This window comes from Temnothorax longispinosus, chromosome 2 (genome assembly GCF_030848805.1).
Source record: "Temnothorax longispinosus isolate EJ_2023e chromosome 2, Tlon_JGU_v1, whole genome shotgun sequence".
In the NCBI taxonomy this organism is placed as follows: Eukaryota; Metazoa; Arthropoda; class Insecta; order Hymenoptera; family Formicidae; genus Temnothorax; species Temnothorax longispinosus.
In genome coordinates this window covers 22,905,855-22,929,876 of record NC_092359.1, presented here as the reverse complement: position 1 = coordinate 22,929,876, position 24,022 = coordinate 22,905,855, and the positions used below count along the sequence as shown (strand labels likewise).

The 24,022-nt window shown below is 40.0% G+C and overlaps 2 protein-coding genes across 7 annotated transcripts in view; one reads left to right on the top strand and one right to left on the bottom strand.

The window, feature by feature from the left end:
• Nucleotides 1-24,022, top strand: part of Cnc (NFE2 like bZIP transcription factor cap-n-collar) — a 98,416-nt gene that overhangs the window by 53,557 nt on the left and 20,837 nt on the right. For 3 of the 6 annotated variants that reach the window (XM_071771594.1, XM_071771598.1, XM_071771599.1), the window contains exons 4-8: nucleotides 3,448-3,758; nucleotides 4,224-4,424; nucleotides 16,315-16,549; nucleotides 16,680-16,766; nucleotides 16,955-17,179. In XM_071771594.1, coding sequence (XP_071627695.1) covers nucleotides 3,448-3,758; nucleotides 4,224-4,424; nucleotides 16,315-16,549; nucleotides 16,680-16,766; nucleotides 16,955-17,179 — 1,059 coding nt within the window. The remainder of the gene's footprint in view (nucleotides 1-3,447; nucleotides 3,759-4,223; nucleotides 4,425-16,314; nucleotides 16,550-16,679; nucleotides 16,767-16,954; nucleotides 17,180-24,022) is intronic. The other 3 variants (XM_071771595.1, XM_071771597.1, XM_071771596.1) reach the window with 3 other exon arrangements.
• LOC139809008 (ATP-dependent RNA helicase vasa) lies at nucleotides 17,585-22,934 on the bottom strand. Its single transcript, XM_071771600.1, has 4 exons — nucleotides 22,748-22,934; nucleotides 21,191-21,265; nucleotides 19,092-21,098; nucleotides 17,585-18,860 (listed from the first exon to the last, which is right to left on the bottom strand). Exons 2-4 carry the CDS (start codon nucleotides 21,257-21,259, stop codon nucleotides 18,780-18,782), a joined length of 2,157 nt encoding a protein of 718 aa, XP_071627701.1. The 5' UTR covers nucleotides 21,260-21,265; nucleotides 22,748-22,934; the 3' UTR covers nucleotides 17,585-18,779.

Genomic DNA, 24,022 nt, shown 5'->3' with positions numbered 1-24,022 from the left:
GTGCCGGCGCATTCGGCCTCGAGGATTCTCTTCCGGCGTGGCGTCCCATCCCGTCGGATATACGCCGGTCTGTGAACGAATCGGGAAGAGCGCTTGAACAAGAGCGCGTCCTCCCGATCCTCGGGCACAGGATCCTCGGCACCGAAAATTCTGTCGAGTAATGCAAGAATTATTATCCAACGCGGCGGACCGTCGGGTTGAACAGAGAGAAAAAGAAGGACAGAAGGGGGGCGGAAGAAAATGGTCGTTAAGCGTGTGCGCGAAATATGAGAAATGATCTGTCGACGTTCCCGTGGCCGTGGAAAAAGCCGAACGCGGGCTTCAAAGAAGCCGTGGAATTGAAAAAGCCGGAGGGCCGCCATTAGATGCAGCGTGATAGAGCGAATTCCGTGCGACGGGTTTAGTTCGAAGGAAAATCCATTCCGACGGCAGAATTTCGAGCGTCGAGGAAAACCCAGACTTTCTTATTTACTCCTTAAAATGATAATCGTCAGCAACTGCGATAAACTTAATACGTTTAGGGACAAACTTTGAACGCTTCATGATTTAACGCCGCGTAATTTCGAAAAAATAACATGTCATATTTTGTATATTAAGTTATTTCGCATAAAGTTTGATAAACAGAATCGGTGTATTTTTTCATAAACAGAAATTATATGATGAGACGAATCGATTTTCTAGATAAGTATTAACCAATAAGTATTAACAAAGAATGAAATCCAATAAAAAATGTGTTATATTCTTTTCTCATTGTAAAAATTTCCTCACTAATCTCATATAAAAAAAGCAAGTAGAGTTTTTTATTTCTTAACTTCAAATGATCTAAAATATTATAGCATTTATTCGTAATGTTTTTTGTTACATATTTATGTTAGAATCTATTTCTTTTGACTGGGGACCGAAGAAAAATTGAATTTTTTTATATTTTCAATTATGCTCACACGTATAAATTTCTATTGTGGGAATAAGAGGGCGTAACAGAAATTACATTTTGTAAATACCTGTTATGGAGCAGAGAGAAGCGGAAAGAGCGCGATAATAAAAGCCACAAAAAGTTATGCTGCACCGGTTAAAAATTATGCCTGTACCAATTACGCGTGGCGCACACTTCGGCGCGTGTGTGTGGCTGAAAGTAATTTTACCTCGTAATTCCACCGGGCTTTAAATAGGCTTTACGTCGAACGGGAAGGGGCTGTTCTGACTTCCCTCAAATTATAGACGGCCATTATCGCGCGGTCGGCCTCGCATTTGGGCCAGACAATGGCCGCCACCACTCGTTAATGTAATAGGCATCCAAAAGGTGCGATCTCTCTCTTTACTGGGAGGCACCGGCACTCACCGGTAGGAACCGCGCAGGACGAAAATCCTCCTCTTTCACGGTCAACCTGTCCGTCGTTTCGTTTCGTCAGGCGGACCTGCCCGGGTTCCAGGCAGCCCCCGAAAGGCGAATTATTATTTTATGAGATTATTATCTCTAATAACATCACCCGGTTACGAGGAGAGAAAAGGAGTACGCTTTTGTGTTCGATGGAAATGTTTCACACGTGGAAGTAGCCCGCTCGAGCTGTTCGATATTATCGATGTTTTGTCAAAAGTCCAGGTAGAAATTCTAGAAGCCCTTTTACTTAATGTTCTGGTGAAATGTGGAACATTCTAGCCGAAATGATAGCCGATTTTGATAAATACGAAAGTTCAATATACATATATAAGTTTCTAAAAGTCAAATAAAATATATCCTTGTTCAATATTAAGCAAAGCATGTTCAATTTTATATTTCATATTTTCAAGTGTAATAAATGTATAATGAATCTCTTTTAAAGAAATTATAATTTATCGTTAAAATGTACGAGATAAATATCTATATATTCAGTGATTTAGTATTAAATATTTACTGCAAATTAAATTATTAATCTCACGATATCTTACTTTATAAACAGTATATATAACTATGATAATGTTAAATATGAGGTATTTTTAGTCTCTATTTTAGTCTCTGTGAGTAAATAATTTAGTTAATTTAACAATTTTTATTAGAAAATCTTTCTCTCCTTATATCTATCTAATTATTTACAACAAATTATTTTACAGTTTTGAAAAACAATATTTTAACGTCGATTCTCAAAAAAAGGAGCGAAATATATTGAAACGAAATTTATTGTTTGAATATAAAAATGTTACCTGTCTGTTCGAGACATATGGAAGTATATTTTATTAGTTACCCACGTTACGCATTTTGGAAACGGTGAACGATTCTCGAACAGCCTTGTCCATGTTATCTTTTCATGCGTGCGCAATAGGGATGAAACGACGCGGTCACGCGATTGGCTATAGGGCGGGAACGTACGAGAGCTAGAACGAGCAGGTGGATCTCCAACAACATCCCTCTTTGTCTCTCAATTAGTTAAGTTTTTTCCTCTCTCTGTTCGTCTGAAAAATTTTTCCTGTCCGTCGCTAACTGCCAGTTTTCGAGCGCCGCGCTTCGGGTCCGTTTCTGCCGAGTCATAAGTTTATTCAGTGCAGTGAAATGTTGTGAATTTATTTTTTCTCACAATTCACGTACGCGTAATAAGGTGGTCGCGATAAACGATTAATCACGATGCTACTAATTACTTTGTTGGTAGCGTGGATACAAGAAAAGCGAAGATATTCTAGACTAACAGTTTTGTTGCATATCAAATGAACATGATAAGTACTGATTTTAATATAACTCGAACGATAAACGACGTTTTAAATAACTGACTAGTGAAACAGTGCTTTCGAACACAAGTGTCACAAATTAGTCTATGTCGTAGCATTGCAAATATGATCAGATATAAATAAAATCAACAATTATTTAATATGTGCTGTGGTTAAAGCAATTGAGCAAGTATTATTTTTTAATTGCAGATAATCACACAGACACACAAATCTAATTAAAACGCAAACATTGATCGTTTTTTGCTCCAACTCTTAATCTCCAACGTAAATATGTAGAAAAAATGTGAATACATATAGATAATTATATTAATTATCTTTTATAATAATGTAACAGTCAGTCAAATAATCAAATAATTAAAATTTGCAAAAGTATTGATTCTACAACGACTACATTGTTAGATGAAAATTATGGAATGCATATAAAGAAACTTATAATAGTAACAGTTGTCGATGTCGTGTCAGAACAAAGTTGCATAATAGGGTGGATAAGAAACCTGTATAACATCGCAATCAAACGACTAATTAAGTATTCTCGGGTGATCTCTGCGTGAACCTTGCGACTGCACGCGAACTTGTTTACGCTCGCTTATGTTTCATCACCTGCCGTTTCGAAGCACGCGTGCTTCTCATGATGAATCATATAATATCGAAAACGCCTTTTTCTTTCGTCGATCGCCAGGTTTCGTGAAACGAATTTAGCTATAAATTTCAATCAATTCGTCGATCGAACATTTGTGTACTTCTTTACAGGCGAATACATTCTCAGCTCCGGCAGTCAGAACGGAAGTGGAAGTAGCATCGTCGAAGAGGACGATCCGCTTCTCAACGAAGCATCGTTGGCTTTAGACAATCATCCCTTGGCTGACTTAACCGGTGATTCTCTGGGTTTAAACGACACTCTAGAACTCGAGCATGACTTTACTTCAGATTTGCTCGGAGGCAGTCTCTTGGCAAGCGCCGGCGTAGAACATCTGCTTAACAACGATACTCTAGGCTTGCCCGACGAATTTAATCTCGAGGCGGCGCTTCAGCTCGTTGGCCTCGATGAGGCTCAACCAGAGGTTTGTGGAATATCTTCATATCTTCTGCTTGAAAGTAACTACAATTTGACTCTTTGAGGAATAGACAATATGTTAATATTTCGTCTTTCAACAGCTAGCCTCTTTATGAGACGGATCGTAAAATTTTATTTGCTTCTATTTTATTTTTGTAAATATCTTTTGTAACGTTCAGTCTGTGATTGATTGGGATAATTTTGTTATTTACAAGCTGAGGATTCGTATAAGATCAACAAAAGTTATTTTGACGTCGATTTCGGCAATAATAGTCTTCCTTCTCTCCAAACTATTCAAATATTATATAATATAATAATAATTTTTTTATTAGCAAGTTCAACAGTATTTGAATCTCTTGATAAAAAGAACATATATGTTGAACGTGTTAGAATATTTTAATTTTGCGTGATTAATGCACTGTCTTTAGCGAAGCTGTGATGTTGTGATCATTATATAAAGATTGATTATTAGGAAACGAAGTCGGAAGTGAAGAAGAAGAAGAAAGAAGACACCGCCGACGACTCCGCGAGTGCAGAGGGCGACGCGGCCATTACCGCCTCGAGTAACGTCGAGGTCGCAAAGTCATCCAGGTGCGAGGATCCCGAGACCGGCGACATGATTCACACACCGCAGTTTCATCATCCCCATCATCCACACCACCGCTCCTTCCAGGTACGAACGACCCTGATTTCATTGCCTTGTAGATTAGAACCAAGGCCAGTGCCTCTCATTGCTGCGTATACAATGTCACCATGATTGCGACAATGTAATGATTTATGTACAAAGTACACAGGCTTCTTTTATCAAACATATATGCCTAAGTAAATCGATGAAAAATTATCTTGACTTGAGCTATCCGATTTCTAATCGAGTGTCACGATGTTGAATTATCGTCTCTGTAATAACAGTCTTCGGAATACGTCTCAATAATCTTCATGTAAACAAAATCGCCAGGGTTTTAATTTTATTTCAAATCATTTCGCACTCGTAGCAGTTGTTTGCTTTGATACGACCGCGGTTTAAACATTGTCCGGTTTGCAGCAACACGTTTATCTAGAGCGACTCTCCTGGCGTTTTAATGCCCTTTCGCGATATGCGCAGCTGCAGTTTTGAGAGACGCTGAAAGAGCTGCGGACATTGTCGCCGGGAATATGGCCACGGCATGGCATTTGCGATTTTTCGACATTCCGTTAATGAGAGGTTCGGAATGGCACACGATGATACCACGCGGAGCAAGCGGTGATATACGAAGTAGGAAACAAACGTCGAGAAGATAAGAACCACGCGCAAAGCCGCACAGTTAGAGCGGCGTTTACGGTCCATAAACGGGACATTCTTTATTTACAACGTTGACCGCGAAAACATCGCTGCGGCTCCATTCCTGCGGCTCCACACCCTTTCAGGGGGCCCCTCACGATTGTACGTCATTAACCGCACTTTAATGTAACGAGGCAATTGAAAATGGATCGCTTTTACAATTCGTACTTTTTACCGAAAAAGTTAATTCAAACCGAAAACTTTAATTCTCACGATTATTATTAATGTATTATACAATTAAAACGATGTGACGGAAAGAAAAGCAATTTTAAGTGAAATTCCAATTTGGAGAAAGCACATTTAAAGTTTTTTTCCACAAAACACTTGGTGATGGCTATATTTTTAATAGCTAATAAAAAGAAATTTTAAATACATTTTTTGTACATTTACCGTTTTAAATTACGTCTTAAATCTACGTGCTTACTACAATATCTCAATTTGCAAGTTAATTACATGTCAATTACATGTATGCTCGACTTTTATACTTTCATTAAAGATATCGAAATATCTTATATGCATTTTCTAAAATTTCAATGCGGCTGCACTGTGTATTTGTGTACCGATTCTTACACAAGTTTCATTATCCAGCAATCTAAACGTGGCAATCATAAACGATCATTACAACTCATTGTTTTAATAGGAGTATCATGCTGTCATTTTGGACAGTTAGAATGTACTGTTTGTGGCAATCGTTGTCGCGACGCGTTTTTAACGTTCGCAAAAGGCCAACTTCTTGATTATAATTATTACTTGTTGTGGATTCCTGTGCGCTTGTATAACTCGCGATATCACTACGTGATTTTTCCGAGAGAATTTGTTTATGATTTATCTCCAGAAATAATTTATTTAACGTAATGTACTGCAATGATAATATAGTACAGATAGATAGATAGATAGTACAACGGTGATTCATTTCTTTAGAAATTTTTTGTTCAATAACACTGCTAATCATTTTCAAGAAAAAACTCCGATCTCCATAATCAACGTCATTTATTTTTTCTTTATGATTATCTTTATGATATTTCAAATATCGTATCTGTGCTTTCCGAAAAACTAAAACAGAATCTTTTCAATTTTTTCTGACTTTTCCAAAATTTACTCGTTCCTCCTAAAGATAGCTCCTAAAGAGCTAATTGTAAGAGATCTTTACCATTTTTAGCACTTTACTCATAAGAGATATCACTCGGCGTTTAAAACTCTTTCCTCATTATCACTTTATAGCATTATAGAATTTTATAGCACGCGCAAAACAAGTTTTAGACTCGAATAGATCGTGCCCATTAGAGAAAGCCATACGTGTGAGCTTGATGCTTCTCGAGCCGCTTGTTCCGTTCGCGACGTGCATTTTATAAAACGTAAATTAAATTTTATCACAGACAGTAGCTGGCCGATAATGCGAATGGCAATGCAGTTATAGCCGTATGTATACTACGTGATATAATAATCGTTGTCTTATCTTTCCAATAACCCAGAAATGTGAAAGCAGAAAGATATGCAAAGAAGCTGGCAGTAAACTGAATTACTTTTGTTGTTGCTTTTAAAATTCTGATGCATCTATGTAGAAAGAATGCAATTATTTTAATGCATGCGTTCGAATGTTTAAATATGCGTTTACAATGTATTTTACCATCGTATATCAATACATTTACACGTGTCGAATTCTAATGACGCAAAAGAAAATAACTAAAAAAACGCTCATTGAACCCCTAAAATCTCATTTGTGCATAAGCGGGTTAACAACGTATGTAAGATGTAACTATTCAAGACAAAATCACGCCGTGGATTCGAAAGCATCCCGAAGAACTCCCCTGAGAAAGTTGACGTTTCCCCGGATCTGAATTTCGACGCTGTTGTCGGGGCACATCATACAATGCGTCCCGTCGAGAAATCTCATCGTTGTAGGAGAGGACGATCGTGACAATGACCTACCCGGATAGTCCGTACGCGGCGAGTCCGTCCAGCGAGACGTGACGCAACGCGTACGTGTGCAAGACTTCTTCGCGTGCACGTGGAGAGGAATACGTCTCTGAAAAGCCCCCGCCAATGGGAGAGGTGGCACGGGCCCCTACTACCATGAACCGCGGTGGACGCGATCCGCGATGTTTGTGATCCTGGACGTCGCGCGCTGACACTCGCGGACGACACGCGGTTGGAAGTGAACGCTAATCTCGCGGAAAAGTTAGCTTCAACAATCACCCGGAGAAAAGGCGGTCTCTCGCTCGGGGAACATCCGCTCCGTAGATAGGCGCGATAAACGGTTCCGGAAGGTTTCTTTAGTCGAGTTTGCGATTCTGCTGATAGTGCGACGTTCGAACGGTTCTCGCAGACGAAGAGGAAGAAAAAGAAGAAGAAGAAGTTAAGATCTTGAGGTAGACACTAGGATACCACGCCTCTTCGAGGATACCGACGAGTTTCCCGTCCAGACATCACCGGGAAGGCACCTCGTATTGTTAATGAAAAACTGGTTGCAAAATGAGGACGTTGGACTTCCGCGATCGCTTCGTTCCGGCCTTGTACATTTGACGAGCCGGTGGCTCTACTACTACTACTACTACTATACTACCAAGTTGATAATTTGCATAAAGTTTCGTACGCCTGCGGTCTAATCTCAAGGATCTCGGTGTTACGTGAACAGTAAATTCTACGATGCGTAATACGCTATCGAGACGGAGATTAAACTACGTGAGATATAAGTGTGCGAGTGATAAAGCCACCTAGTACAATGACTATCTCTATGAAACGCATCACGTTCATTTGTACGAGGCTCGAAGCGATTTGAACGAGGCCAAGAAACCCTTCTCACATCACTCCGTAAGACCGCCCACGTTGAATACACAAATCTCTCCTCCGCCGTGCCTTTCAAAATGATATTTCGTTTATCGCAGAATCGCCAATGGACTGAGATATTCGTTCGAATACAGGAATAACATACTGGAGTAACGCGATATAATACACTTACAAAAAATCGTACCTGATTAAAATTAATTGAAATTCGCATGCCGACGTATGGATGTGCAATTCTTGCCGCGGGGTGAAAGTTTCTTGTAAAAAAAAAGTTGTTTCTTTAATAATACTCGATTAATTTGACGAAGACCCCGGTGCGTATCTCGTGCCTAATTCGTATTTCGAGTGAAGAGGGTACACATGAACGACGTGCAGCAAGCCTTCGTCAAACCTCATCCGCAGACGAACGAGCACACGTGCCAAGGAAATACAGAATGTTGGAGTCTGATATTGGACGAAGGTCTTCTTCAGGTAGATTGCACTAATTGCACAACACTTATTACGATAATGAAATAAAAATTCACAATGCGATAACAGATACGATAACCGCAGTTATTCACACGTGGAAATCAGCGAGGAAACGAGGCAGAGATTGGTCGCAAGGTCTCGTGGACAAGGTTCCGCGGATAAAAAGACATATATCGTTAATAACTGAGAGAATACTTAGCGATGGACTGTGTTCACTGCGATTAATTCTAGGAACGTAACCTGTTTTTCTTATGAAAAAAAACTGCATAGCTTTCGTGTTTCTAAACTCTATATGAAGCACGCGAAGTTACATCGAGGAGTAAAATGTTAAATAATTAATAGCTATTTTGCATGAAATTATCCAGTTACGTGTGATAATTAAAGAGTTAAAATGGCTCGTTTTTCCCGTAATGACCGCGTTTTTGGGGCACTGAGTACGTATTATAAGCTTTATTTGGCAAACAGTAGGTTCAGTCTGACATCTCGCTAAAATTCGCCTCCATAGTGACCGTACGCGCGCGCGTGTGCACACACATACACACGCGTGCGCGCGCGGCCATGCGACCTTGCGTCCCTGCGTCCCGCACGTGTAGAACTGTCATTACACGCAACCGTTGTCGTATTATATACTCCGCGCGCCGCGTCCGCGAGTCTTTCAATACGTAATGAGTACACTAAATTAATATATTCCTACGCCCGGGACCTTTGCCTACGGAGGAGGATGTGTCGTGCGTATTATATGGAATGGCTTACGCAAGAAAACGCGCCGTCGCCGCTCGCGAGCCATATCATTTTTGGAGCTCCTCTCTCACGCGACCGTCGTATTAACACTGACCTCAGTCACCTGTAATTGCTACATGTTAGCGTATACACCGAGATACAAACGACGGACACGTAATGCGACCCATTACAGTTGGGTGGCACACGTTCCGACGTTATCGTCGAATCGTCCTTTTTTTTTTTATTTCCTTCACAGAGGAGAGGAAGGCGCTTCTGCGAGAACGAGAGCCTCGGGTATGTAATACCGCTTCAACAACTCGCGCGAATTTTTTTTGCGCTATTTTTTTCTATCGCAAGCGGTTCATAGTGCATCACACAAGTGTCCAAGAAATTACGGATTGTTTGCGTTTAAAGATGCAGGAAATTGTGATCATAGTAAATTTTATTGGACATATTTGTGACGTCACGCAGAATATGTCAGAATTTCACGCTAGCGTAAAGGAGACATTCTTGATATTTAATTACTTGATTCTTGATTCTGCTTTCGAAGAACGTTTTAATATACGCATAACAGATCAAATTGTGCATCGAAAAAATTATTGAAATCGTATCTATTTGAGTAAAGAATTAGAATAATTTCATTTGTCATATTCTACAAAATAGTTTTTGCTTTAAAAAATAAGAGATCAAAATTATGAATACTTTAAAATTTGTGCATGTGCTTAAGGATGCTTTAGAAAGATTCTTAACCAGCTCTATCTTGAAGAACATATGGTGAAATTTCTTAGGAATTCGGCAGGTACCTATCTTTTCCTTTGAATCTTAAAAGATTCACTAAAAGCGGTCGAAGTTCTCCCAACAGTAGGACCTCCCGCAGTTTACCAGTCACCAATTATGCTCAACCATCCCAGAAGGATTATCTCTTATGGTCTACCAGTGGCAACTCTCTTTTAAACTGTAACAAAGACCAATGTCATTCTGTCATTAAGTCGCACAGTTAAAAAATTTCGCCGCATTTTCCGGATAAAAATGACAAATGTACAAATGTTATTCGCCGAACAAAACTGAAAAAAAAATTGAAATTTTTTTCAAGCTTTCAAAATATCAAGATCATCAATTTTACGGTCGTAATTTGACTCTCCATTGTTAAATCATTCTGTAAATTTCATAAAGAGAATTTATTTTTTTTTGTGATTTTACGACCGACAGTGATGAATAAATTATTTGGAATCATATAAAATATAATAAATAAATAATTGCTGTTTGTTTTACTTAATCATCGTGTGTCATTTGATATATGAAGCTAAAAATTTCGCCCTTATTAGGATGTCAACGGAAAACATACTTAAATTGCCCGGTACGGTAGAATTAATTATAGAAGAATAATTAGTAATTAAGCAACGATATAAAGTAGGCAGATGTTCGCCTGCGGGTAACGAGAACGCGGAATGTCTTAGAAGTTCCATGTAAATAATGAGAGAATGAATTCGAATATGTCAAGACGCGATAATAATTACCACTGCAACACGCACCCGCAGGGCCCGACAAACACAGAGAATGTAGGAAGTAACTAACATGAAATAATTAAAATATCCTTGTGACAAAAAGGTCTTTGAAGCTAGAAGTGGTAGACATTTGTTTTCGTGGGAGAGAGCGTGTTATGATGTATCTTATTCCGTGGCTTATTTCTATTGCGCTTGATCTTCATAAATGTTTAATGTAAAAAGAAAAGTCTATTAATTCTTCGGTCATAATTGGAAAAATATATGTATACCAAATATATTACTATTACGCATACGACGCGGTGGTATTAATCAATTAAAAAACCGTGTATACATCTTTTAATAGAGCGCAACCATATTATAAATTTGTTGGAACAAATTGTCTGATAATATATCATCTGATGAGAGGATAACAAATTGCTTAAATATTAAGTTCGTTTTTTCCTCTTTTTTTCTTGATAATTATGATGAAACGGTATATATGTATAGCAAAAGTATTCTTTCTACGAAGATTATGCATATGTATGCATGTAAAAAACCCTATAGCACTTATCTTACGTTCACGAACGTGGAGTATTATTTAAAGAATTTATATTCTTTAAATAATCGAAAAAAAACCGAGCAACGCAATAAGTTGATCGGTCGATCAGTTGATCGCTGGATAATGATGTGGAGCATAAACAGCCAATCAACTAAGCGAATAAATCATTATTGCCGTTCGTCGCACTATTGGATAACGCAGTATCGAGCCGCAGGCCTCGGTCTCTCGTAATCGGAGAAGCAGAGAACTACCAGATGACCTTTGGCCGTGATTGACGGGAACTTCGCTGTATATCTTTGCACAAGGATTTGCTAGGCCGTGAGCGCGCCGGTAGCGCGCTATTTGCCGTGGCACTTGAATATTTGCTTAGAACCTCGAGCGCCGGAGGAGGGCCCTCCACGTATCCTTGGACTCCCCGAACAATATTTACGTATAACACCGAGTTACGAATCGAGAGAGAAGAAAGTCGGCGGGACGGAGGGTCGTGGCGAGGAAAGAGGCGAGCGCGGGTGATAAAGGACTAGAGAAAGAAGATCGTGAGAGAGGGCAATCCGCGCGCGGTGGAAACAGAGACGGAGACAAGTGGCAGATTGCGAGCCGGAGAGGCCGTAAGACGAAATTAATAAGAGAAGCGAAATGTGTGCTATGGAAATGAGAAAGGCGGTGGGAGACGCGCCGCGCCGCGCCGGTCGGACATTAGGATGCACTCGTGGCAATAGTCGGAGAGGCTGGCGCAAACCCCGCCGGCCCGCGGTAACCCACGCCGGTCGTGCATTAATCTGATGACTATGAATCCGAATGAATCATAATTAATATCTTCGCCCATTAGCCGTAAGAGCACACCGGCGACCGCGGGTAATGCGCACGTTTTTCTCGCGCATCTTTAATTACTTGCGTTTTGCCGATGACGCATTAAGACGAGATCGCCGTTTCCGGCCGCCCGCCGGTGTGTCTCAACAAAACGGTGCATGTAACATCCGGCATTTATCAAATTCGCCATATAGTTAGCGGTAGAAATCGTCCGCCTGTTCGTATGCAGAAATATTTGTGAAATTTATCTTTCTACTTTTTAAGATCAGTTTAACTTTTATCGCTTTCGTCAAAGTGTCAAGTTTGATGACGCAAACTTAGTGACATCTTTTCATATTTATCTTTTCAAATTAAAATGAAAACCTAAACGAGTTTATTGTATTGCTAATAGTTTTATTAGACACTTGTAGAAATAAGGAATAAGTTTAATACTGAGAGCCTAATTGCAATTGTTTAGTCGATTTATTAAATCAACTCGTCTGTTGCAGAGATACTCCGTTCACGATAATATGAAATTGCGCTACATAAAACGCGCGTACATAAAATCCCTGATGCACGTCAATTTCACGTAATATCAGAAGCCTCGGCGAGAAAGTTAAGTTTTTCGCGCACTTCTGTCGCCCATAAATTCCTACGTACGCGCGCACCCCGACCAGGCAATTTTCACCAAGAACCAAGAAACGCAACGGGGCGTCACAGTCCGTTCCGTTCGCCAGGATTCCAAGCAGCTGCTGGACTTATGCGCTGTGAAATGCATAATGCGCGTCCGCGTCCGCGGCCGGGGCTATCTAGGATGTGTGAAACGAATTTCTGTCTTCGTATGGTCATTGAGGCCACGCGCGGACGCAACAAAGACAACAGATGTGGCGGGATATCGGCGCCTGCAATGTGTGAACGCTGAACGCGGCGCTCCGATGCAATTTGTAGTTTCGCTAATTATAAGGTTTTACATCGATTGAACCACACGCAACCCTTGAACGAGATACGATCGAGGAATCGAACGGTCTTACCGTTACGGATATGCGCGGATGATCGCGGGGGCTTGGGAAAAATTTCTGGCTCGTTGAAGAACGAATCGGGAAGGCGGACACAAATATATTTTTTTCCACATACCGCGACGCGCATAAAGGGTGAGGGGCTGAATCCGTATCCATCAATATTTTCATTCACAACTTTCATGACAGAAACGAGCTTTGCCAGCAGTCACGTACGAAAACACACGCGACGTGTTGAGGTGAAAAGTAGGTAACTCGACGTAACTGATCGAGGACTGTGGAGAGACGGTGGGTTAAACGACGGTGGATGGCAGGTGTCAAGCGGTCAGTTGATCACTGTCAAATAGATCGAAATAGTTTCGCTCATGCAGCTCGTGCACGCCGCGACGTTATAGGTGGAATAAAAACAGAAATTGCAGACGACAATCCTGAAAGGAGAGACCGATCCCGTTTTTATGGCGCTTTAAAGGGAGGAGACAGAACGAGAGAAATGGACGAGCGTCCAACATGATATTTCTATGAAGCAGGTTTAGCGCACACAAAAAGAAAACGATAAACCTGTTAATTCGCACGTTCCACGTACTTTGTTTTATTGATAGTTATTGATAATTGGCTAAAACTATCACGCTCATTACTATATTAATAGAACTCATTTCAAGATTGTTTTCATTAGAAATCCGATTAAAGTAGCGCGATGAGTGATAATACAAACGCAAATACTGGCGATGAATGCGTTTTCTAACGAACCAGAGTAAAATCAATTTCATACAAATCTCAGATCTGTTTCTGCACGAACTCTCGTGATGGATTTGATAAGACATCGGGAATTGCACGATATTAATGAATACCAGAAGAAAAAGAGCACATAGCTGCAGGGGGGAAAAAGGGGTAAAGGAGAAGGAAACAGAGGGAGGGAGAGAGAGAGAGAGAGCGAGAGGGAGAGATCTCGGAAGAAATCTAGCGAGTCCTCGACAGCGCGTTTCAAACATCTGCCGCCGTAGATATCTTTCCTCGCAGTCTCTCGCAGATTCATACGTTCCGCGACGACTCTCCCGTGCACGCGAAGCGAGATCGTGCACGCACACACGTGAGATACGCGCACGTACGTGCGCCGTATGTGAGGCCGTACGTCCTGTGTGTGGTACATAAATCATAAGCGCCAGTAGCTGAGGAGGAATGCGTAACGTAACGTTCGTTTACCGCACTCGTATAGATACCAAACCAATTTGAGACTGTGGATTCGTCAGGATGAGCAACGCTATGTCGGGCAGCCCCAACGGCTGTCCGATAAATCACGCTTCGTGCATCTAATCGCGAGATTAGCAGCCGGGACGGTCTTCGTACGCAACATCGCGGGATCCGCGTCCTTATAACTTCCTCCATTCTTCTATAGTTTACCGAACAAGTTGAGCGACCTGCTACATTTGCATTGTGGATAAAGGATTGAATAAAGATCACCGATTAAAAAAGTCCGCACAATCGCCTCTTTACGTACTCAAAATTAATCCACCGTGTTCGAGGACTCCGGTTCCTCGCGCAACGCGCGCGGAAGGTGTCCGTTAATGGTTCCCGTCACGGATTAATCCGGCGCGAGCTATAACGAATCTCGAGTATTCCCGACGATGATTGAAAACTGGAAGTCGCGTTCCGGCGCGGCGGAAAGCTGTCGCACTTCGCCGCGTCGCGGACAGGTAATCGCCGCCGTCTCCACGGCAGAAAAGAGAGATGGAGAGAGAGCGAGAGAGTAAGAGAAAGAGGAGAGGCTTAAACGCGGCGCACGCTTTTTTCCTATAACTCAATCACGGCCGTTACGTCGAACCAGGATGAGCCGTAAAGTCCGGCCATTAGAAACGTGCACAGCGCGTCGTGCCGCGCTTGCACGACAAATCGCCGGTGGAACAAAAGTCCCCCGTCCTACATTTCGCCGCTGCGCTGCCGCGCGGCCTACACACAGCCGGCAGATGCGCTGACAAGCGAGAATCGCCTTAAAGGCGTCGCGCTCGACAGATTGCACCGGCGACTGATTGATGCGCCCGCGAACAACAATCCAAGCAGGCCCGGCGCGCACAGCCAGCCGCGCGCGGCAGCGCTTCCCTATTCATCTTCTTCTTGCGGCCCAGGCGCATTAGCGACAATACCTATGTGCATTAAGGCGCCGGTGTGGGTACGTACGGTGTGTGCCCCAACAGCACTACCGCGCTTACGCTTACGCGCGATGCAGGATGCAGCAGCCTCGCGTCACCCCTTCCTCTCATCGCAACTCGCTGAGAGACGGCGGGACAGGAAGAAATTTCGTGAAAGTACACGAGCGAACGACTGTCCTCTCACAATTAGCGGACAAATCGTGATTCTCTTCGCGCGCATGTCGCCAGGCGGAGAAAGAGAGAGATTTTTATTCTTGAAACCGTATAAAATTCGCAGATGTTTTTCCTCGAAAGCGTAAAACGCGCGCGTTTCTCGCGAGAAGAATCGAAGATAATTCCGTGTTTCCTGCTATTACGCCACGCTCCTTACGGACGTACAAAAAATATGCTAACAAGATGCTTATTATTTTATACCTATAATTGACGATGTTTAAATGTGCTAATTGGTATACATCTCGGGCGCCTATGATATACGACTTTACGTATTATCGAAGAATATCGACGGTACACAGATGAAAAATACTGTAACTACGTTTTCTGAGCAGATGCATTTATCGTATTTCCAAACGAATTAAACCTCGTCCGCGGCACATAACTTATACTTACTTGGTAGCTATACTTGTAAACGTGCTGCGTTTTTCAATCCATAAATTTCGCCCGTCATAATTTCCGCATTTGATTGACACGCGATCACGATTGACGCATGCCCTTACAAGGGGAAAAGGATACTTTTGACACGTAGTACCGCTGTTATTAATATCCTTTACCGATCTTACGTGCAGCCAACACCTACGCGATCAGCGGGGTTCCTGTCTCCTTGGAATCCAGGTGTCTACCTGGTTGACATTTGACAGGCACGACGGCTACAGGATTTCTCTCGCGTGACATTCGATCGATGGATGTTCGATTCTATGATAATAGGATGTACCACAGATAAGATAATTGCTGCGATGGTCGACGACCGCGTGGAATTTCGTGGATTTGGTTTCAAATGTAAACGAAAATTGTCATTCAACGAAATCGGAACATTAGTCATACATATTTATGAGTTGCTTCAAAATTATTAAGTTTTAATAATTCGTTAAAAATAACGATGTTTCATCTCGATTGGTTATTTTATATTTGCAATGCATAAATGAGCGCGAAATACATATTCCGAGAGAGATTTTAAATTATGAAATAATTAATGATTAATTACTTATCGTGAGATGCATTAAAATAATTAATTTTTCTTATGGAGAGAGATTGTGATTTTAGAAAAACCGAATTTATTCGTTTCAGGGTCGCATGCCGTTTGTGCGAGCGATGAGCATGGAACAGCGGTGGCAGGATCTCGCATCTCTCTTATCCCTTCCGGGAGGACCGGATCACTTCGCACATCCAGCGCATCCTGGATATCCAGGACACGGTATAAGTCACAGTCATTACGAGGCGCAACGTAATGTATTGCTCCATAATCCTACCTTAGCGCCTCCGGTCGGGGATCTCAATTCAACAGGACCCTACCACAATGTGGGTGAGTATTGCCTAAAGCTGCCTACGGAAGCTCTTTGTTCTTACTTTTTATATTAACACGTATTATTATCTCTTTCTCTCTGATGCAACGAAATTTCGCAATGTGAATTATACTGTTGAGATAAATGAAGCTAACACGCGATGTGTGCATCAGAGGTGTACGAAATCTCCAATCTTTAGCCAAAATATTTTCTGTACTCTCGCGGCAAGCCTAATACGTAAGTTGTATAATCTCCAGAGCATAAATTCACAATGGCTTGTCTCTCATTCACGCACTCATTCACCCTCGTGCAAACTCTAGCCGACGTCATCAATTTTTGCACGAAAACGATGAGGGAATGCAGTAACTATAAAAATATCATCTAAGAAAATTTCATTGTCTGAACTAAGCTGCTCACTGTTACAGGTGGGTCGTCGAATTTGGGTTCAGCTGTGGCAACATCGATGAATTTGACAAACAGTAGCGAGCCAATGGGTGCAGAGAGCGGCGCGAGTTACAAGTCTGAACCTAACGATATGATGTATTATCACGCACCGGCGACAGATTCCATGAACCAAACCACTGACGGATTTCTTTCGTCCCTACTCAATGACGAGGATTTGCACTTAATGGACATGGCCATGAGCGACGGTAAGTATTACCCACTGCTTATGTCATTGTTACTACATTAGTGTACATTCTTCTCCTAATATAAAAATTCTACCGCTTTATTAATGTACGAAATTTAAAGAATATTTAAAGAACACGTAGCATAAAAAAAAGTAAGTAATACAGAGATGCCAGTGTTAAAAATTCTCAAGAGATCTTTTGGCAATATACTTTAATAATTTTTATTTACAATAAACTGTAGAAAATATAAAATCGAAAAATCAAGCATTTTTTTAATAAAAGGCTTCTTAAACATCTTTTATGCATGTCGGAAGTGTTTTATTGGTTGGATATGGAATATAATTTGCTAAATCTGTGTAATAGAAATTAATAAATTATAGGCTAAATCCAGGATGAAAAAGTTTATAGTTTTTGTCTAACGTGGACTTTCATTGAAATTCTCTACTTTACTTCTCTCTCTTCTTCCTTTTTATATACATTAAATTATGCTAATTAATAATCATGAAATAGATTTGTATAATGTACTAACTCATCTTAATATGTTGAAATCTGTTAAAGCAATTTATTATTGGAATTTAATTAGAAAAGTATCAACTAAAAATTTTATTATAAAAGTATGAAACTTTATTATGTTATATATATATTTTATTATAACATGTAAAAATGTAACATATCAAGGAACGAAATATAATCGCAGTATTTCGTGAAATAAACTATAATCACAAAATATGACTCATTCAACTTTTCGATGATCGTGTGGGACATAAAATATATATATACACTTCATACTAGAATATACTTCGTTAATTATACTATACTAATTTTAAATGCATGTTTTTTCTAAATAAAAAATGCATACATTAAAAATCTTTATATAGACAAAGTACCCCAAAATTTCTTTTAAAGATTCTTTAAATTAACGTAAGAGATTAACGTAAAAGTGACGTGTATGTGAAGATAATGGAAAAAATAATGAATTACTGTGTGACCACAAATTACATATATTATATAAGGGATAGTATGTGAAGACAACGGAAAAAAATCGTTAATTACTCATTACATTTTGCATATTTTATATGAGGAATATTTTATATTTATATCCTACATGATCATCTGTCTTGAAATTCGATGCTACTATCAAAGAATTTCTTATTGGAGATAATCAATGTCACATCATGTTAAGATGGATTTATCTTAATTAAAGAAAAAAAAGAAAATCACAATTATTAAATCACTATCCAAAATTAATGTTTTTTAATACGCTATGCTATACACAAAAAATATAAGTAATGTAAGTGTATGTATGTGTACGTAATCTAAAAACGTTTGTGTAATTTAAAATTACTGGAACTAACTTCAGACATTATCAACTCTATGCCTGAGAATTCGAGGTAGTAATGTAAAGCCATGTACACCACATTCTTTCTTACCGTATGTAACTTCAGTAATAAAAGTATATCACATAGTAAACAATTAAAGAGAAAAGGAAACAAAAATCGATTGTCAACACTGTCCATACACTTTTGTCTTACATGTATCTGTAGAACCTATCATATTTTTTTAAAATTAAAGAAAATAAAGCAGTATTTTATACATTGTATAGAATACGAAGCATCTAAATCTACCATACTTCTTCTGGTTCAGCTGGTTGTTGAGGTGCATAGCCAACATCTTCATATGTATCACCATATGCATCATTGTCCTGCACAGAAGAATTATTCATATTTATCTACAACCATTTATACCATTATTCAGTTATTTATGCTTATTAAAAACTCCGATTTGACACAAAAAATTATCTGCGATTCATAATACAAATTTTTACTTTTCAACAGTAATATACTACAAACATGATAGAAATGAATTGTTTAACGGCGTTTTCCTTAATTATGTTATTAATATTCGATAAAAAATTTAGATTAGTGTTACTTACGCCTCTGATATCTTGCCCGCCGAATCTTCTGCCCTTTCCTGGCATGAAAGTTCTGCCTCCGCCTCCGCCACCGCCACCGGATTCTAACCAGTCAGGTACCGGCTGACCAGCCTGTTTCAAAATTTTGACCAGATCATCAGTAAGATTCATATCAGTACTTGAATCAAAAAATGAAGTGGCCTTGCCGCGATTTCCAACTCGACCAGTTCGTCCGATTCTATGAACATATTCGTCGATCGCCTTTGGCATATCGAAGTTAATTACATGCGAGACATTTTTAATATCCAAGCCTCGCGCAGCAACCGCCGTAGCCACTAAGATCTTCATTTTTCCTCGTTTGAACTCACTTAGAGCTTCTTCTCGTTCTCTTTGTAATCTATCGCCATGTATACTAGTTGTAGGAAAATTGCTTTCCGACAAGAAAGCGGCGATGAAGTCCGTGTGTCTTTTCTGTTCAACGAATACTAAGGTACCTTCGATAGTTCCCAGTTGATCTTGCTTCTCTATCAGTTCTTTCAGCAATTTTCGCTTTTCGGACTGACCAGATGATTGGTAGAAGTTCTGTTGCACGTCAGCACAGGCACCGCCCACAATTCCAACTGCGAGGAATAAATAATTCCGTAAAAATCTACCCGCGAGTTCTTGTATCTCATTCGGGAAAGTGGCAGAGAACATGAGCGTCTGTCTTTCTTCTGGCGCTACCATTGTTTCGTGATCTATAATCTTTTCGATATCAGGTAGGAAACCCATATCCAGCATCCTATCAGCTTCATCCAGCACAAGAAAACGTAAGGAAGAGAGTCTAATCTTGCCTCGTCCCATAAAATCTATCAGTCTGCCTGGAGTTGCGACTAGAATATGACAACCGTTGAGCACCTTATTCGATTGATGTATAACGGATGTTCCTCCGTATGCAAGTTCGGCACGCAGGATAGAGCCCAAAGAAAATTTCTTCACTTGTTGATGAATTTGCATAGTCAGTTCACGCGTGGGCGATACAATTATTACATGTGGTTCGCAGGAAGTGGTCGTTTTAATTAAGTCTCTTGGGCTTTCCAACAAAGTATGTATGATAGGAACCACGAAGGCCGCAGTTTTGCCCGAACCTGTTTGCGCGCAAGCCATCAAGTCGCGGCCGCTCATTACAATTGGAATGGCGTACTTTTGAACAGGGGTAGGCTTCGTATAACCTGACTTCTTGATGTTTTCCAACAGGATAGTTCTGAGGCCGGAACTCTCGAAGGATTGTATCGGACGTGGTGCATTCTCACCGGTCACTTTTACTTCGATGGCATCGTATTTATCGAAATTTATTCCCATTGACACATCGTTTCCAAACAAGGATTTTTCATCATCAGGTTGTTCCGGCGGAATATAAATCTCTCTCTTCTTTGGCTCATCTTCGTTGCCTTCTCTAGACTCACCATCGTTTCTTCTGCGTCCTCTATCTTCAGAATCATTGTAGCCACCATCATTATCATCATCCCTCTTTCTACCGTAACCGCCGCTTCTTCCACCTCTATTATCATCTCTTCTGCGTCCTCTGTCTTCAGAATCATTGTAGCCACCATCATTATCATCATCCCTCTTTCTACCGTAACCGCCGCTTCTTCCACCTCTAGGTCGGTCTCCACGATCCCTTCTATCGTTCTGATAACCTCCGTTATAGCCATTATCTTCAGTTTCGTCGTCATTATCATCCCTGTTTCGCCTACTATTGTTCCTATCCCTATTGCCTTGGAACTTTCGATCATTATCACCTCTGTTATTTCCATAACGCGGTCTATCATTGCCTTGTCTGTTTCCTTTAAATCTATTATCGCCGTTAAATCTATTATTTTCACGATCTTCGTTGTGGGTATTATTATCGTAGCTGCCCTCGTAGTCGTCTGTTCGTTTGCTGTTATAGGAGCTATTGTAACCTCCCACACTGCCATTTGTATCGTTGTTGTTGTATGGGATTGTGCCACGTCCTTTACCGCGGCAAGGCGCGCGTCCTTCGTCAAACTATAAAAATATAATGTCAATATTAATGACTATTTTATCGTTATTATTTATTTTTTATATATAATTCCACATTGTGTAAAAAATTTTCTTACGGAAGACGTATTTACTGGCGCCTGAGTAAAGTCCACATCATCAACAATTCCCCACTGTTCTTCAGCCATTTTTACCTATAGCAATACATAACATGTTACACATATATATTGCATGTAAATTATACTTTATACATAGTAAAAAATTTATATATTTAATATATAATTTTATATATATAAAACAGAAAACTTTTGAGTTTAATAATACGTGTATAATTAATAAATATATTGGATTGCTTCTCTCTCTCAAAAATAAAATGAGATATGGATTATTATTTAATACAAATCACATTATGACAAACGTCTAAGATTACAAGATGACAAAAGTAATTTAATCTAATAATAAACGTATAAATTGAATATAATAATGATTAATAGATCTGTGAATAAATTAAAATGGTAATTCTAACATGCCAAGTTAAATTATCAAGAAATAATTTTATTTTTTACAGAATGGTGTTCATAATCTGAGTTCACATTTAAGATTTTATTAAAAATCTATCCAACCAATAATGCACAATTGTTTCTTTCTAAACAACTATTCAGTAAAAAATATTTAGTTGCATAAAACTGCTTAGAAGTACATAATATTAGACTATCCATGTTAACACTCGACAAGTCTTACTGCTTGCTTTCTGCACGCATTAGTTTTCGCTTAGAGATATACATTGAAGGAACGAAGATAGAACAGGAAGGAGATAAAGATTGAGAGGTTAATTTGCAGATAAGCATGAGATCCAGAGTCACAGCAGTTTCTACTTTATCTCGTTAAGTTTCAAATATCATGTACTAACACTCTCAACAATAACATACACATACATTCTATAAATAATACAAAGGTACAATTGTAACCGAATCCTATCAAAATCACAAGTCATCGCTTTGTATATTCCCACGACTTTATATTGATTTTTAATATTCCAATATAGAACGAAGAATTTATGGCTTCGTCTCCACGAAAATCAGCTTTCTTACGTGACCCCTACTTTCTTGTTTTCGCCAGTACGTTGTGGAATGTTTACAACGGGATAATTGACGACAAAAAAAAACGGTTCGTCCATCGGACGTCCTTGAAAATAATTCTACGACACACGGCTTGTTGTTAATAGGCCTGTTCGTTTTAGCTGAACTTCTCGCACAGGTCGTATCTCCTCTTTTTCTCTCCAACGTGAAAAGAGAAAGAGGAAAGATGACCTGGGCAAGAATTCAGCTAAAACGAACGGGCCTACTGACTGGAACTTTCGCGAATAGAAAAAAAAAAAAAGCGCGGGTAACAGTCTTTCCGAGCGACACGGTTCGCTCGCGATCATATAAAGCAACGTGCTTCGTATCGGGTCGTCGCCTTCTACCTCGCACAGGAAATCACCTTCGATAAGCGGGAAACAACGCGTATCACCGTCGGCGAATGTGATATTCCGCGCCTAGCGCATATAATTACGCCATATCACGTGGTGGACGGTCGATAATAAAACAACCAGTGCTGCCGAGCTGACTGGAGAAATGGCCGCGCGACGGAAAAACGCGCCGCCTGGCTCACTTTCACCCGGTTCACGCACGTACCTCGTGTGTCTTCGATGGGCACGTAGTCGGAACGTTCCCTCGTGTTCTCTCCCTTCGTTTTCCGTGTCTCGGGAAACGAGACGGGGTAGTTAGCAAGCGGCGTCGGAAACGTCGAGATAATGCAATCGCACGACGAATAGAGCCGAACCGTCCGTGACGGTGACGTCGAAGCAAACTGCGCGATTCGCGTCCCTGATCGGCTCCCTGCCGCCGTCGTGCGCCTTTTTCCGACCAATCGGCGACGGCGAGGACTGGTGCGCGCATGCGCGTTGCGCGTCGCGCCCCCGGCTCTCGTCGTCTCGTCCTCGAGTCTCGTCGGGTCGTCGGGTGCCGGGCGCGGGTGCTGCCGGCGCTGACCTTTCCGTTCTTTTGTTTAATACCGACATTCCGACATTGTCCCGAGGAAGGGACGAAATTTACGATCGAAAAAGAAAGCAAGATGTTGAGCCAAACAATCTGAGTAAAGACGGCACGGTTCGAGTTTTTGCTATATAAGTCTTGAGTCATAAGTTCGTAAATTTTCCAGGGCCAGACCTACATATGTGGGATTTGTCAGCAGAATCTCTGTAACAGGATCCTTTACATTCTTTACAAAAATCTTGGCGATCTTCAAGCAGTTTAAAGTCAAATTATCGGACATTCAGAACACAATCGTTAACGTTCGTGCAAGATTAATTTATAAATATTGTCTTTAATCTCTCTTATAATAAATTTGTTATCTGTACAGATTATAGACGATACTATTCTCTATATATACAATATAGATTATATCTCTCTGTTTCTAAGGCACGTAAAACAAAAAATAGATACGCTTTTGTTATGTAATCGAAAACTCGATTATTGATTAAATTATTGCAAAATCGATTAATCCGTTATTGAGATGAAATAATCTAAGGTATTCTCAAATAGATGGTTCGTCTTCACGACTGTGTCTCTTGATAGATACATAAGTTTATTTTTTAATGAAAACGCTTAAGATGCTATTCAATAATTATTTATATTATAATTTATGTCAATAATCAATATTTATATAATGGAATCCGCTGATGCATCCAGCATCAGACAACACATGAATTTATGTTGTAGTAGGTAAACGAATGTGTTCATGTTTCAATGAAACGTATTCGAGTTGGTTTCCAAATTTCATGAGATTGAGATTTTTATTCATTGAAATCTTATACCATTTTCTATAATAAACGAGAAATTAGACGAGAGAATAATTAAATCGAAACCTAGCTGTCTTTTATTTAGCATTCTTATAATTGAGCTATATTG

Bases quoted from the DNA above. Each gene is read 5' to 3' on its own strand.
- LOC139809008 (XM_071771600.1), bottom strand. From the start codon at position 21,259: ATGGCTGAAGAACAGTGGGGAATTGTTGATGATGTGGACTTTACTCAG. The intron at 21,099-21,190 runs GTAAGAAAATTT...ATATTTTTATAG, and splicing joins CGCCAGTAAATACGTCTTCC to TTTGACGAAGGACGCGCGCC. The intron at 18,861-19,091 runs GTAAGTAACACT...TCTTCTGTGCAG, and splicing joins GCGGGCAAGATATCAGAGGC to GACAATGATGCATATGGTGA.